This window comes from Bos grunniens, chromosome 16 (genome assembly GCF_055505025.1).
Source record: "Bos grunniens cultivar Pamir isolate PY7600 chromosome 16, Bosgru_T2T1.0, whole genome shotgun sequence".
NCBI classification, from domain to species: domain Eukaryota; kingdom Metazoa; phylum Chordata; class Mammalia; order Artiodactyla; family Bovidae; genus Bos; species Bos grunniens.
Genome location: NC_141180.1, coordinates 29,033,161 through 29,049,521, shown reverse-complemented (window position 1 = coordinate 29,049,521; position 16,361 = coordinate 29,033,161). Strand labels below are relative to the sequence as shown.

The 16,361-nt window shown below is 49.3% G+C and overlaps 1 protein-coding gene across 1 annotated transcript; it reads right to left on the bottom strand.

The window, feature by feature from the left end:
• Window positions 1-6,791: 6,791 nt before the first annotated feature.
• On the bottom strand, window positions 6,792-14,776 carry CTRC (chymotrypsin C). The gene is made up of 8 exons (XM_086342492.1): window positions 13,633-14,776; window positions 12,115-12,206; window positions 11,896-11,993; window positions 10,613-10,738; window positions 9,614-9,750; window positions 8,678-8,823; window positions 7,382-7,534; window positions 6,792-6,868 (listed from the first exon to the last, which is right to left on the bottom strand). Exons 1-8 carry the CDS (start codon window positions 13,751-13,753, stop codon window positions 6,854-6,856), a joined length of 888 nt encoding a protein of 295 aa, XP_086198618.1. The 5' UTR covers window positions 13,754-14,776; the 3' UTR covers window positions 6,792-6,853.
• Window positions 14,777-16,361: the final 1,585 nt, after the last annotated feature.

The following is a 16,361-nucleotide window of genomic DNA, read 5'->3' as shown; positions in this document are numbered from 1 at the left end:
GGTGTGTCCGTAAGGAGTCCTGTGTGGCCCTGGCTAAGGCCCTGGTTTTATGAGTGGGCTTATCGGACAGAGATATACTAGGAAAATTCAAGATGGGGATTTTCTCAAAGCCCAATGGAAAAATGGCATGTGTCCAATATTCTTTTTCCATTTTCCCTAATTGACACCCTGGAAATACTTGGAAAAAGATGCCAAATGTGAATGTTGAAATATGGGCTCTATCTGCTTTCAACAGATTAAGTTATATGTTATGAGAAGAAGAAAAATTTTGGCCCTTGGAGTTGTGTTTTCAAAGAAAACATTAGGTTACATGCTGAACAAACAGTTCTAGGCCAGTGATTCTCAATGGTGCTGGTATTATCCACCAAGGGGACATTTGGCAATGTCCAGAGACATTTTTGGTTGTCACGGCTGGGAGTGGGGTACTGTTGGCATCTAGTGGGTAGAGTCTAGAGATGTTGCTAAATATCCCACAAAGGCACAGGACAGCCTGTTACAACGAGGAACGATTCCCCCTCAATTGTCAGTGGCACCGAGGTTGAGGAAGCCTGTTCTAGGCCATACCTTGGCTTGCTGGGTGGCCTAGGATAAACCACAGAAGTCTCAAGGCCTGGAGCCTGCCTGTCTATGAAACAAGGGGAGAAATGCGTGCCCAGTCTGTTTTGCAATGATGTGGTGAGGATTTGAAAAATGTGCTTACATGGGAGAAGCACAAACTAGACCTGAACAGGTGGGGTTGGGCAGCCCCAGAATGGGCAGCTGCAGAGGGCTTTATTGAGATGGCTCAAGAGTATTTATCATCTCCTCCTAGGACCACAGCAGTTTGTACTTCTCCAGTAACTTCCAAATGAGGTCAAAGCAGGAACTTCTTAGAAAAGGAGGCTGACACTCACCCAACACACATATCAGATGCATTCACATGTCTTACCTAACTTAAGTCTTATGAAATCTAGCAAAAGGTCCCATATTTCAAATGAAGAAGCTGAGGTTCAGAGAGGTAAAGTGAACTTGCTCAAGATCACGTAGCTTCTAAAGTGGCACAAGGGGGATTCCAACATAGGCTGGTCTGATTTCCAAGCTCCTTTACTTGAGGATGCTGAAGGTGGCATTTCAAATGTCCTCCTAGCACTGCAATAAGCCCCTGTGTTTGATGGGTAGCAGGGTGCATGGGTGGAAAAAAGGAGTGAGGGCTCCTGATGGACGTTCTTGCTCTGCCTTAAAACTTCATTCTCCTCGCTTATGGTCAGAGCACAGTTCTAGGAAGGCCAGGCTCTGGTGAGACAGACCTGCCCTGTGACCACAGATTCTACCTTTTGCCCAGCAAGAAAAGCAGAGCAGAGAGTGGACTTGACTTGAACTGTTAAGACCTGAGTTCAAGTCCTCATTGAGTCAGAACTGAGTGTTATAGTTTGGACAGACAAGTCATTGGGCCTGAGTTTCCTAAATAACAATCCCGGCCTGGATTACAGGATTGTCATATGGATGAGAAAAATTTTTAATTGGCCAAGAATCATGAGGAGGGTGAGGGAGCCTGGGGTGTAGAATCCCATTGCACTAGATGTCAGAATACCTGGGTTCTAGTCCCAACTCCATCCCTAACTTCTTTAACAGTTTGGGCTCTTGTTTGTAGTCTAGCAGTCACTACAACAACAAACTATTTCTGAAGTTTCCTATTTTATCTTGAATTAATGTGAATATGCCATTCTGTTCCATGTATCTGTGTTTATTTTACTATAAAAATAAGATTTTCCTGTAGGAGGTCACTGAACAAATACTGGTTTGTTTGGCACATGCCATGGGCTTGCTGTGTGACCTTGGGCAAGTCACACAGGTCCTCTGGCTTGGGGCTATTTATGAATGAAACACAGAGAAGGACATATGCCCAGCCTATTTCATCACATTTATGGGAGGGTTTGGAAGTGACAAAAATCATCATCTAATAGGCTTAAGCCAAAGAATCATTCACTGGGACACAAGGTGGAAAAGCCCAGGAGCAGGGCTCATTTCAGGCATGGCTGGATCCAGGGCTCTGGTGATGTCCCCAGCACTCAGGTTATCTCTGTCTTTTGTCTCTGCTTTTCACTGTGAGAGTCCACTCTCAGGCTCCATTACATGGCCTGTAGGAGCTCCGGGTTGTCCTATGGGGACAAGCGGGTTACAGAATCTCTGGTCCAGGGTTTCTCAACTATGGCGCTATTGACATTTTGGATGATGGTTCTTTGTTATGAGACCCAGAATCCTGTGAACTACAATCATGTGCCTTGAAGGATATTTAGCAGCAGTCCTGGTTCCCACCCACTAGATGCCAGTAGTCTCTTCCCTCCTCCTCCAAGTTGTGACAACCAGAAGTGTCTCTACTCATTGTTGAACGTATTCTAGAGAGCAAAACCATCCCCTCCATTTTGCTACTGTAGCCTCACATCACTCATCTTCAAACCCATCAGGGAATGAGCGAGAGCTTCCTGGTAGTTCCCACAGAAGTCCTGCAACTCTCTCTGATTGGACCTGCCTCAGGTCACATGACCATCTCTGAACCAATGGTTGTGGTGGGAGAGGGGATGCAAGTGTGGATTGGACAGGTTTAGGACCTGAAGGACAAGTCCTACCCCTGGATCTGGGCACCAGGCTCCAGATGGAAGTATGGGGGAGGGACAGCACCAAAATAGTAATCCAGGTTTCTGGAGAGGGAATAGAGGCTGGGAGAACAGATGAGTTTCATAGCCCACTTCCTCCCACTGGGGCTCAGTCCCCATTTATATGTTGATGGACAACCAGGCAATCTGTGAAGTTCTAAACTGGGCTGTGTCCTTGAGGTCTCAGTGGGGCCATGGAGGTGCAGATGTGAACTCTTATGAGATTTATGACTCACTTATAAGGGTTCCTCTGAGAAATCCAGTGCCCAGGGGTTAGAGACTTGGGTTTGCAGCCCCGTGCTTCTGGGTAGTGGCTCTGGTTTGGATCCTGACTGCTCACAGAGTGGTTTGGACCAGCATAGCTTAGGATCTGGTTAGAAATGCAGACTCATGTATCCACACCTACTGATCCAGCGTCTGCAGTTTAACAAGATACCTAGGTGATTCTCCTGTTTGTTAAAATTTGAGAAGACCTGAGCTAGAACAAGTTTCATCTCTAACTCAGTTTCTTCACCTATGAAATAGAACAAGAAAAATCTTATCCAGCTCTTAGGGTTGTTGTTAGAGTTAAACAATGGTTTATTCACTTAGAACACTGAGAATTGTCAATGTGCAATAAAATGTTCACTCTTCAGTCCTGAGACCTGCTGACCTCAGATATCAGAATAGCGCAGAATTATTCAAACTTTACCATCAAAGAATCTGAGGAGATCAGGGGTTGGCAACCTGTTTCTACAAATGACCAGACAGCAAATGTTTTAGGCTTATTGGCCATACGGTCTCAGTTACAACTATTCAATTCTGCTGTTATATTGCAAAAAGCAGCCCAATAGGCATAGCTGTTTTCCAGGAAAACTTTATTTACAAAACAGATTTGTTTTTCAGGCTCTGATGTTCTGATTAATGATCTGGGGTCTAGCATGTGGCAGTCACAACAGCAAATGTCTCGGAAGTTTCATTCTTCAGCTGGAAAGCTTGATCTGAATTTTGCAGCTTATTTCATCACACAGCTGGGTTTATCTTAATGTGCATTTTTTTTCTTCCCACACAATCTTCATAGGAAATCGGTGCTTTGGGAAGATGCTCTGTGCTTATTCTCTGCCATTACATGCCCCCTGGCCTATCACCATGTGAACATTTGCAGATATGTGCTTGATGAGTGAGTTTTAGGGGACTGACCACCAGGGCCTGCTAGGAATAAAGCTCCCCCTCCTAAGGAATAAAAGGGAGAGGGGAGATGTGCCACTGGGGGTCCAGGTATGAGGTCATTAGTAGTAATGACACCGCCTGTCACAAGCTTCTGTTGGCTTCCAAAGGGAGGTGGAAGATGTGCCCATTTTACAGATGGGGAAACTGAGTCTCAGAGAGGTTAGGTGACTCAGCTGCTGTCACTGCTTGTTAGCCAATAAATATCCTCCTTTCTGCTCTGCCGTATTTCATGCTATTAATTTGTGTCTTAGTGTGAGGGTATGAGAGACTTCCAGGATGGCTCTGATTCTTCACCTCTCACTTTATCCATGCCCTTTGCCTTGCAATTTTGCAATGGCCTCCTGGGAGGAGGATGAGAGAGAGCCCTGTGGAGCTGAGCTTCCCCAGTCAAAACCAGACTTGACCCCTAGACATGTGAGTGTTTCCAGCCAAAATCGGCAGTTAGCCAAAATAAGCCACCTAACTGACTCCCAGCTGAACCCAAGTGTGTGAGCAATAAATACCTGTCTTTGGATGCTACTGAAAGTTTGTGGTTGGTTGTTATCAAGCACTATTAATTATGCTGGAAGTAGCTGATACAGCTGGTGAAGGCCTTTGTGAACATCTGTGAGCAATAACTCTCTCCTCAGGTTTCTATTTGAGTTCAAAATTGCCAGTTTTGCTCAGGATTGTCAGCACACCCACAGCCTCCACCCCTCCCTGGTATGGCCTTTAGAGGAATCTGTGTGAGAGGATCCTTGAGAGTTGGGGATTAATGGCAGAATAACATGGTTGTTAGTCACACAGACTCTGGAGTCAGACCACCTGAATTTAAGTCCTGGTGCCCCATTACTAACTGTGTGGCCTTTGGTGAGTTTTTAAACCACCTCTGAGCCTCAGTTACCTCATCTGTAAAGGGGGATAATTATCAAGGTTGTCAAGATTATTGTATAAATGAGGTCGAGTATGTGAAGCTCTTGGATGGTACCAGAACTATTGGTCGCCCTATCCATGTTCCATGCCTTATGCTCTAGCAGAAATTGCTGCCTCGAGATCCTCCTGAGCAGTCACCATGACTTTGCTCATACCCTTCCCTTAGCCAGGAAAGTAGTGACCCCTTATGATATCCCTAAGAGTATCAGTTAGGTGTGTTCTGAGCTGCAAGTTATGGAAAACCTGACTGCAGTGTTTAAAACAAATGCAGATTTATTTTTTTCCCACAAAACTTGATATTCAGAAAATGGTTGCTGGCATCAGATCTGCGGCTTGATGATGTATGAACTCATATCGCTGTAATTCTCTTGGCCACAAAATGGCTGCTTTAGCTCTAGGTATCACATCCACATTCATGTTCATCACAGGGCAGTAGAGCTTGGTGATCCAGAGCATGGGCTCTGGAGCCAGATTAACAAAGTCTGGATCCCAGCTCCATCACCTTCTGGTTAAATCACCTTGGGAAGTCATGAAACATCTCTAGCCTCAGTTTTTTCATCTGTGAAATGGGGATGATATTAATAGACTATATCTTAGGATTGTTTTGGGGATTAAGTGAGGTAATACATGTAAAGCCTATAGAACAGTGCCTGGCACATAGCAAGTATTCAGTATGTGTTAGTTATTACTTCATTATTATAATTGTAAGGGACTTGGGCACAAATAGTGTTAATGTTTAGCGCATCTACCTTCCAATATAGAGACAGCTTCAAAAGAAGGAGGTCAAGCAGGACCAGGGGGCCCTTGGGTCAAGCAACCAGCAACATCTTCTGTGCTTGGATACGTTCTGTTCAAATGTGAAGACTCAGCCTGGGGTATCACCACTTCTAGGAAGCTGTCATGGACTCCTCTCACCAACTGACACTGGTTTAAGTGTCCCTTATCGGTGCTCCTGGACTGTATTCCTACCTTCACACTTATACCGTGACCTCAATGATCTGTTTATGGGTCTGTCTCCTGCAGAACAGGGGTCTTGTTTGGACTCTCCCTGGATTCCCAGGGCTGAGTTGGTGCTGGGCTTCTTGTAGCCTCCATTGCTTGTTGAGTAAATACTTTTTGAGAATGAGCTTGGCATTGTGGGAGGTCATGGTCCCCACCTCCAGGAACCAAAGTCTGATGGGGAAACTGGGCAACTCATTGACCAACCAGAGGTGGTCCTAGTTGAGGGTTTTCCTAGGAAGACTTTAGAGGCAGAGGTGGGGGCAGCTCCCTCCTAGATCAGCCCTGGACTAGGAGCCTTGGCGATCCTCAGGAGTGCCCTAAACTAGGGACACTGTGGTCAGGGATCAGGGGCCCCACTTGGATCCACCTTACTGGACACTGGGTCCCTCACCTTTCTGGCTCCATGTGCCCTCCAGGCGGCCTCAGGACAAGAGGAGCCTGAACTGAGCCTCTTATTTGTGCATTACTGGTCGTTTCTTCCTGTGACTAGGCTCAACTTTTTCCTTTCTGGGCCTCAGTTTCCCTGCCTGTCTAGTGCAGTGCAAGCTTGCCCACCTCTGACCTGCTGTGACTACTGTGGAAGCCATTGCTGTTTGACCAGGGTGTGGTGTTATGAGATGTGTGTGTGTGTGTGAGGAGGGGGGGTGGGCGGCAAATCTCTGGTGTGTCCTTAACTCACGTCCCCTCAGGTACCGGGTAGCCTCCTGGGATTGCCTCCTCCCCCAGCACCTCCAACAGCTCCCCCTCAAGGCCAAACCAGCCTGAATGAGGGGGCCTCTCTTTGCATCCTTGGTGTGGAAGGGGCAGCTCCCAGAGAGCTTCCGAACCCGCAGGGGACACGAGAATCAAGAATGAAGGCAGGGGACTTCCTTGGTGGTCCAGGAGCTAAGAATCCGAGCTTCCAACGCAGGGGGCCCAGGTTCAATCCCTGGTCAGGGAACTAGACCCCACATTCTGCAACTAAGAGTTCAGTGCTGTAATTAAGACCCAGTGCAGCCAAATAAATAAATTAAAGAAAAAAAGAAAGCAGGCAGCTTGAGGGGGAGAGAGGTTTATTGTGGTTGTTGGGATTTGTGGCCTGGGCTCCTGGGGATGAATCACAGCTGCAGTTTCTGGAGAAGCAGAGAACAGTGAGGGACTCAGGGCGGCATGAGTCTCGCCGGGAGGGAAGGAACAAGGGGGCACAGCAGGTAGTACCAGGCCTTAATGAGCCAGGCTTGCCTCTGCCCCCAGGGTTGGCCCCTTCAGCACTTCCCACCACCATGCAAGTGGGCTCAGGACACTGCCTGCTCCCAAAGTGACCCCCTGTCCCTCCTCAAAAGACAGATGGTCATCCATGCCACCGCCTCTCCTGTGTGGGGGCCATAGTTCACCTTTGGGAGCCCTGGTGGGGAGCCTAGGGTTGGGACAGAAGTGTTTGCTGAAGCAAATGGATTAAAGGGTTGAGGAGTCAATGGCCATTTCCTTTACTGCACCTGACTCAAGGCTGCGTGCAGCAAACACTCAATCAATACTTCTTGAGCAGGTGAATGAATGAATGAGTGAAGGAATGAGTAGAGGAACAACTGAAGGAAAGGCAAGTGAGGGGTGGGCAGTGAGGAAGGAGGCCTGGGAGGGGCACCCACCTGGTTGATCCAGTCGATGTATGCAGACACACGGGTGAAGACCGTTGGCTTCTTGAAGGTGTTGCAGCTCAGCCCGGAGCCGAAGCTGACGATGCCTCGCACATCCCAGTTGCCGTTCTCAGCTTGGCAGTTCAGGGGGCCGCCCGAGTCCCCCTGCACCAGATGAGGTGGGCGTCAGAGGGAGGCTTGGGCCACAGGGGCGGGTCAGAGTGGGGCATGGAGTTGGCCTCTCTGCCTTGTTACCTCCTGTTTTGGCCTCAGCTTGTCCATAGTGAGGGAGGCAGAGAAGATATGGTTTGGGAGTGACTTGACCTTTATCCTATGCTAATGCTATATGCTAAGTCACTTCAGTCGTGTCCGACTCTGTGCGACCCCATAGATGGTAGCCCACCAGGCTCCCCCGTCCCCGGGATTCTCCAGGCAAGAACACTGGAGTGGGTTGCCATTTCCTTCTCCAATGCATGAAAGTGAAAAGTGAAAGTGAAGTCGCTCAGTCGTGTCCGACTCTTAGCGACCCCATGGACTGCAGCCTAACAGGCTCCTCCATCCATGGGATTTTCCAAGCAAGATTACTGGAGTGGGGTGCCATTGACCTTTATCCTAGGGGAGCCCTAAAGTATCAGATTAAGTCTTGGTTTGCTGTGTGATCTTGGGATGATGAGAACTCTCTCTGTGCCTCAGTGTCCCATGCCTGAGTCTGAGCTGTCCAGAGAGGTGAAGATGCTGGGAGTTGTGTAGGGGACCCTGGAAAGTGAGGAAAGTGGAAATGGGGAAAGAGTCCTGTGTTTAAAAATGGGACAGTCTCTGATTTCCCTGGGTGCTTCTTGCTTCTGTGTCAGATTCCCTGAGTCCTCTGTCTCCCTGGACCAATGGAGTTGATGGTATGTCGGAACGTGTGCCCAGACTTGAATGAAGTCTCTTCTACATGCGTCAGACTCATTTAGTCCTCACAGCAGCTCTGTGCTTACTGTCGCTCCGTTTTATAGTGGGGAAACTGAGGTTCAGAGAGGTTGAACAGCCTGCCCAAGGTTATGCAACTATGAAGGGGTGGGACTGGGACTTGGATCCAGAGACTGACATTCAGCTTTCAAGCTCTGGCGGTAGTGCTGGTGGGGGAGGGGAAGGGGGACAGTGACAAGTTTTTCCTAAGTCTCCTGAGCCCAACTGGGACTCAGTCTCCCCCCAGGGAGAGGGTTCCTCATGGGGTCTCCCCACTTCTCACTCCTTTGCTCTCATCCCTGCCTCTAGCACTTGGCCCTCTGCGTTAGGGCTGGGGTGCAGAGTCTGGACACTCACGTTGCAGGCTGAGATGACTCCATCGCCCCCGGCACAGACCATGGTCTCCTTCACCGTGGTGCCCCACCAGTCTCTCCGGGAGCACGTGGCATAATCCACCACGGGCTGCAGGCCCTGCTGCAGCTCGGCGGCAATGGGGCCGTTGGCTGGAGAGAGAATGGGTGGTGACTGGGTAGGCAGCCCAGGAAGCCCTGGCCCCAGGCCTTCAGGGAGCAGAGGGCTACATGGGGCTGGGCCAGGCCAGGCAAGTTCTGGCAAGACTTTAAGGGACATACTCACATGCCTTTTATTGAGAGGCAAGACTCTGAGCTAATGGTCCCAAACTGGGTTAGACACCCTTCAAAGGGTCGGAAAGGTAAAACCAACCCATAGAAAACCCTCAAGAAATAACTACCATTTATCTTTAATTTATGTTCTGGGATTTTAATTGCCAATGGTTTCCTTGTAGTTCTCTACCTTTGGAGTCACATGTTAAAAGATTTTTCTCAGCCCCAAATTTTCCAAGTACTGATCTCCATTTTCCTCTAAGTCTTCTGTAGGTTCATTTATTTGCATTTAACCTTTAAATTCAGCTAGAATTTACTTGAGAATTCCATTCACTGGAATATACTTGGTATATGATCTAATCTCCTATGCCAAAATGGTTAGTTTCATTGATTCAATAGTCATTTACAAGGCATTTAGTAGATGTCCAGCCTTGCTCTAAGTCCTTGACAAATTTTAGTCCATTTAATCCTTATAGCATCCCTTATATGCACTTGGCGTGTCTGTCACATGGCATGTGCTTAATAAATATTAGCCATCATTACACAGTTTAAGAAGATGCAAAAATGTTAAGGCAGGAAGGAAACTGGTGGGCAAATGTGGGTGGCATGCTTACTGTGGGAGCTGCTTCCTCCAGGAAGGCGCTCGTGATGTGCCAGGGGCTATACTCACTGTAGAGACGGCCCCAGCCAGTGACGAAGCAGGGGTAGTCCTGAGGCAGCAAGGAGCCCTCCTCTGGCAGGCAGGCCACTTGGATTGTGTCACTCAATTCCACGGTCTCTGCCAGCTTGATAAGGGCAATGTCATTGCTGGAATCCAAAGTGGAGGTGGTGAATCACAGGAGGGCCTGGTGCACCAAGCAAATGCCAAGAGGCCTGGCCTGGGAGCTGGGAGTCAGGCCAAGGGTGACCAGGGGTCACACATCCCGGACTGCCGGGTTTTACTGGTGGACAGAGATGCTGGGGAACGAATGATCTGCTTTCTAGTTCCATCGCCTGCCCCTGTACGTGGAGCTTCTTCCCCTACCTGTGTCTTCACATCACGACAGCCTTAACAGAGAAGTGACAAGAGCAGAAGCCTTCTGAGCCACTGTCATTGAACCACCGCATCAACCGAAATTAAGCTAAAGCAAATTCGGAATTATGACTGTAAAAATACTTGCAGATTCCATTTTTAATGTTTCCGTGTCACCCGAATGAAAGTGGACAACCCTAGGTAGACTTGGTTTGACTTGTGGTTCTGCCACTTAGTGGGCTGTGTGATCTGAGACACATTCCTTAACCTCTCTGATCCTCGCGTTCTTGTCTTGGGCTGTTGTGAGGATTAAATAAGAGATGGCATGTAAAGTGCTTATTGCAATGCGGGCAGGCGCGCAGTAAGCATCAATAATGGGGAGTGCTGGCTCATCCCCTGGCTGACACTTCAGGTAACATACCATGGGGGCCCCGGGATTCTTATTCCATGTGTACTTTCTGGAGCCCCTTGGTCAATGATGGGAATGGGAGGGGTGTCCGTCTCCTCTTAGCATTTTGCTATTTTGTGTAAAGTCATCATCTGTGGGCTGTTCAGGGTGAGGATGGGGCTCAGGGACAGGTTCTGTCTCCATCTCAGGGACCCCCTCTTCTTCTGAGCTGCCCCTAGGGGCTGTGTGATGGCTATCTGGGTACTCACCGAACTAGGAAGGAGTTCCACTTTTCATGGACAAAGATGGTGTCCACACCCACGTAGAGGGAGCCTGCCTCGTCCTCCACCTCCAGGTTGTTCTTCCCCAGGGCCACGCGGTAGGTCAGGGTGTTGCTGGACAGAGCAAGGGGGCCAAGTCAGGGTCCTGCCCCCACTGGTTGGCAGGGTAGAGAGGGAAGTTGGGGCTCTGGTGATGCAGCTTCGGGGTCACTGTGGGACTCATTTGGGGGAAGGCATGGTTCACCCCATTGACCCTTCCTAGGGCACGGGGTAAGGACCATGGTCTTGGAGTCAAGTCCGTTCTGACTGCTGGGTGGGCAGGCTTGGGCCTCAATTCCTCTCCTGTAAGGTGGAGATAATCTTAAAACACCTGCCAGGGATGTTGTGAGGATGAACTAGTCCACACTGCTGCTGGCCTGCATCATCTCACCTGTATTCTTCTCTATCGGAGAAGGCAATGACAAGCCACTCCAGTACTCTTGCCTAGAAAATCCCATGGATGGAGGAGCCTGGTAGGCTGCAGTCCATGGGGTCGCTACAAGTCGGACGTGACTGAGCGACTTCACTTTCAATTTTCACTTTCACACAATGGAGAAGGCAATGGCAACCCACTCCAGTGTTCTTGCCTGGAGAATCCCGGGGACGGGGGAGCCTGGTGGGCTGCCGTCTATGGGGTCGCACAGAGTCGGACACGACTGAAGTGACTTAGCAGCAGCAGCAGCAGCATTCCTCTCTAGCCACCTCCTCCTCTCCCCTCACACAATCCGCTCCTGCCACACTGGCTTCCACTTAATTTCTCAAACATACCAAATGGACTCCTTCCTCTGGACCTTTGCATCGGCTCTTCCCTCCACCTGTGACACCTTACTTCCAGACCAAAGATTTCTTCCCTTATTTTCTTCAGATCTTGGCTCAAGCATGCCCTTTTCAGAGATCTCTTCCCCGGGTCATGTCATTTAAAATAGAGCCCCTCATACTTCTTATCCTCTTCCTGCTTCTTTGTTTTCCTTCACTCCCACTTATTTTGCTACATGTTTACTTGTTGGATGGCCTGTCACTGTCTTCCACTAGAATGTAATAAGCTCCCTGAGAGCACAAACTGCGTTTTCACTGCCACGTTCCCTGGCACATAGTAGGCGCTCACTAAATACTCACTGAATGAATAAATGGACAACTGAGTTACTGGGTACGTGTAGCCTGCTTGTCCCGGTGTCTGGAGTGTGTGCCCGGGAAGGGCGGCGTGCGGCGTGTCTGGGTGACTTCCGGCTCACCTGATGCAGTGGGCAGCTGTGAGCACGTGGTTGGGGGTGATCAGGGTGCCGCCACAGGTGTGCCTCCACGTGTTATCCCTGAGGTACTGGAGGGAGATCTGGGGAGGGGGGGATGTGGAAGGATGCTGTGTCAGCCCTCAGGGGCCCACTGCCCACTCAGGGGCCCACTGCCCACGCCCCTCTCCACCCTGCCTCCCAAGCCCACTGCAGTGAGCTTACCTGCCAGGGCCAGCTGTGGGGAATGGCGTCCTCTCCTCCCACCACGCGGGCTGATAGGTTGGGCTGGAAGATGGGGGCCCCGCAGCTGGAGGCTGGGGGAGACAGGAGAGAGAGAGCTCAGGTCAGTGTGGGTGGTATCTCGTTGAGGAAGGGACAGGTGGAAAGAGCACACCTTTAGGGACTAGGCAGACTTGGGTTTGAATTTTCCTGTTAGACTTTGGGGAAGCCATTGAGTTTGCTGGGCCTCAACTTCCCTTTCTGTGAAATGGGTAGAATAGCACTAACCTGGTAAGTTTGTCCTGAGAACTAAATGATGCATATGAAGAGTTGAGCAAAAGATCTGGTATAGAGTGAAGGAAACACCCAGGTAGGCTGGCTTGGTGTGAGTGCCCAGGTACACCTGTGTTCTTCATCCTTACCCTGCTGTCCCTTTTGAAGCCACAGCATGGTGGGGATGTGTGAACATGGAACCCACAGAATTCCAGACTGTCCTAGCTGTGGAACGGTCAAGGGCAAGTGCTAGGCATACTTGGACTCAAATTCTGCCTCCACCACTAACCAGCCATGGGATCTTGAAGAAGATATTGAACTTCACTGTGCTTCAGGGTCCTCATCTGTAAAATGGGTCTATATTAATAGACCCTGCCTCTCAAGGTTGATGGAGAATCAAATTAGCTCCTGAATGTCAAGGGCTTAGCAGAGCGCTTGGCACAGAGTAAGCATGCAATACACAGAAGCAGCTATTGTTATTATTACTACTGTTGTTATCAACTGGAGGACTCTTAACGAAGTGCTCTTATTTGCTAAAAGTGCCAGTGAGCTTTAGAGAGGTGATATGGCTTGTTTAGGTCCTGCTGAGAGAGAGTGACATTCGAGTCAAGTGCCTTGACTCCCAATCTGGGAGAAGGCTGCCAACACGGGAAGCTGCCACCCTCTGTGCCAACACAGAATCCCCAAAGGAGAGATGCTGATCCCAGGAAAGGTAGGCCCCGAAATTGTTTAATTGCTAAATCGTGTCCAACTCTTTTGCAACCCCGTGGACTGTAGCCTACCTGGCTTCTCTGTCCATGGGCTTTCCTAGGCAGGAATACTGGAATGGGTTGCCATTTCCTTTTCCAGGGGCTCTTCCCAACCCAGGGATGGGACCTGCATCTCCTGCATTGGCAGGCGGGTTCTTTACCACTGAGCAAGCTGGGAAGCCCAGACCCCCTGATGGTCCCCAGGGTCCCTAGGGATGAGGCATCTTCTGTTCCCCCAGGTTGATGCTACATCTTTCTGCGCCTCACCGCTCATCCTCACCCTGGGGAGGTTAGATCATCAGCCCTGTTTCGCAGATACAGAAGCAGAGTTGCCCAGCGGGCAAGTAGCTCATTTGACACAGCTGATCAGTAGTAACTGGACCCACACTGGACCCCAAAGATCCTTTCCCAAAGCCCTGGAGAGCAGAGGGCCCTTGCCTCCATCCTTGTCCGAGCTCACAGCCTGATAGCTGCAGCTGGTCATGGAGCCTCAGCTTACCGTAGGCCAGGAACGTGGTGAAGACCGTGATGCCCAACATGTTGTGAATGCTCAGAATCAGGTGAATGTCGCGGTGGCCAGGGCAGCACTTATAGGCAGGTGGGGGGTGGGCCCACCTCATCAAGGCCGAGCCACCACTTGGAAGAAACCTGTTCTGCCAAGGCCTTTTCCCTGACCTTGGGTGGTTACTGTTTAATTTGGGCGGAGATGGAGCTGGCTTGGAGGCATGGATTTCCCAAATATCCAGACAGAGCAAACTCTTGCATTTGCACGTTTGGGGGCCCCATCACACTACTTGGCCTGACTCATTCTTTTTAGTTGTCGTTTACTAGGCACCTACTATTTGCTGGTTGCCATGCTCAGTAACTCTTGCAGTCCCTTAATTCTCCCAACAACACGCAGTAGACACTCTTGTCCGCTGATTAAACATGACAAAGCTGAGACTCAGAGGGTCAATGACCATCCAGGGTCACACAGCTGAACAACAACAGGGTCTGAAGTCAGCCTTTCAAATGTCAGCCTACGGCCCAAAACTGCTATGATGCACCACTTCCTTCTCTGTCACTGTAGCTCTTGTTTGCTTCCTGTCTTTTTCTTTCTCCCTCATTCAACTAAATCTGTCGGATCTTGGGGTTCTCCCTGCTCTGCAGCACCTTCTTCCACCCAGGCTGTGGGTGGAGGCTGAGGCCTTGGCATACCCTGGAAGGTTTTGGTTGGCCAAATTCCTACTTGGAGCCAGCTTAGTTGTCTCCCTGCAAGGCCTTCAGTCTCCTGTTCTTTAAAATGGGCATGTAGGATCAGATCAACTCTCGGGCTCTTTTCAAATCTTAGATTCCATGATTTAGATGTAAAGGTTGAGTGCTACTCTGTTGCTGCTGCTGCTGCTAAGTTGCTTCAGTCGTGTCTGACTCTGTGAGACCCCACAGACGGCAGCCCACCAGGCTTCCCCGTCCCTGGGATTTTCCAGGCAAGAACACTGGAGTGGGTTGCCATTTCCTTCTCCAATGCATGAAAGTGAAAAGTGAAAGTGAAGTCACTCAGTCGTGTCCGACTCTAGCGACCCCATGGACTGCAGCCCACCAGGCTCCTCCATCCACGGGGTTTTCCAGGCAAAAGTACTGGAGTAGGGTGCCATTGCCTTCTCCAGAGTGCTACTCTGGATGCCCCCAAATTCCACCTGGAGCCTCGGCAGTTTGGGTTCAGCCTTGACCTCGGAGAGTTGGTTTACTTCATTTGCCTCGAGGCCTTACTTCTCTTTGTCTGCTTTGAACTCCTCCATGCGCTGTTTGGAAGTTGTTTTCTGAGCTGGGCCTACTGGTCATGTTGGGCATTATTCAACCATGCTCTTTCACTGGGAGCAACTGGGCAGAGGTGGGAGATGCCTCTGGTGCACGATTAGTGTGCATGGCTAGTGTGCATGGCTAGTGCCAGCCCCTCCTGACCTGGTCCTGATGCAGGGAAAACCACTGGCCAGAGGACGCCATCACTCCAGGGGCTCAAAATGCCTAAAGTTCTGGTGGTGACACCTGGCTGGCTGACCTGGTCTTCTGACCACCAAGATGAAGAAACAGCCCCAGGAGGGCTGGTGAATATCTGCAGAGAGGTGCTCTGGGGAGTGGATTGCTGCGATTGGAAGGCAGAAGGCTTGGAGTTGGATTAACTTAAAGCTGTGCATCTTGCCTGCCCAGACTGTGAGGCACTGACTTAGTAGGTACACAGAAGCCATTCATTCCTCCATTCCTCCCGCACTAGCTGAGCAGCTCCTGTGTGTAGACTCTGTGCTAGGGCTGGGGCCACAAAGAAGATAAGACCCTGTTCAGCTCCGCTGGAGCTCCCCGCTGGGCAAGGTGATAAATGTTTTTTTGAACATTCTGGGCCAAGGTCTGGGAGCCCTGAACGAGAGCGCATTGATCCTGGGCGGGGGGAGCTTGATGGGCACAGGTGGGAAAGGGTCTCTTTTCTTCAGATTCCATGTCCAAAATGAACTTAAGATTCAAAAAGATGCACACAGCTCTATTTTCCCAGCAGGATTATTCACAGTAGGCAAAACATGGAAGCAGCCTAAATGTCCATTGACAGATGAAAGGATAAAGAAGACATATATGCAATGGAATACTACTCAACCATAAAAAAGAATGAAATAATGCTAATGCAGCACCATGGATGCAACTAAAGATGCTCACACTAAGTGAAGTAAGTAGAAAGACAAATACCCTGTGATATCACTTATATGTGGAATCTAAACTATGGCACCAACAAACCTATCTATTAAGGAGAAATAGACTCACAGACATAGAGAACAGACTTATGGCTGCCAAGGGGCGGGAGAGGGAAGCACTGGAACTTTGGGATTGGCAGATGTAAACTTTACATAGAGGATGGATAAACAATAAGGCCCTTCTGTTATAGCGCAGGGGGCTATAGTCAGTCTCCTGTGATAAATCATAATGGAAAAGAAGATATAAAAAAGAATGCTTATATGTGTATAACTGAGTCTCCTTGTTGTACAGCAGAGATTGGCGCAACAATGTAAATCAACTATACTTTTTTTTTCCTTTTAAAAAAATTAATTTATTTTTTATTGAAGGATAATTGCTTTACAGAATTTTGTTGTTTTCTGTCAAACCTCAACATGAATCAGCTATAGGTATACATATATCCCCTCCTTTTTGAACCTCCTTCCCATCTGCCTCCCTATCCCACCCCTCTAGGTTGATATAGAGCCCCAG

Coding starts and splice junctions, on each gene's coding strand:
- CTRC (XM_086342492.1), bottom strand. CDS start 13,753: ATGAGGTGGGCCCACCCCCCACCTGCCTATAAGTGCTGCCCTGGCCAC. Junction 9,751..10,612: donor TGGAACTCCTTCCTAGTTCG/GTGAGTACCCAG, acceptor TTTGGATTCCAG/CAATGACATTGCCCTTATCA. Junction 7,535..8,677: donor GAGTCATCTCAGCCTGCAAC/GTGAGTGTCCAG, acceptor CATCTGGTGCAG/GGGGACTCGGGCGGCCCCCT.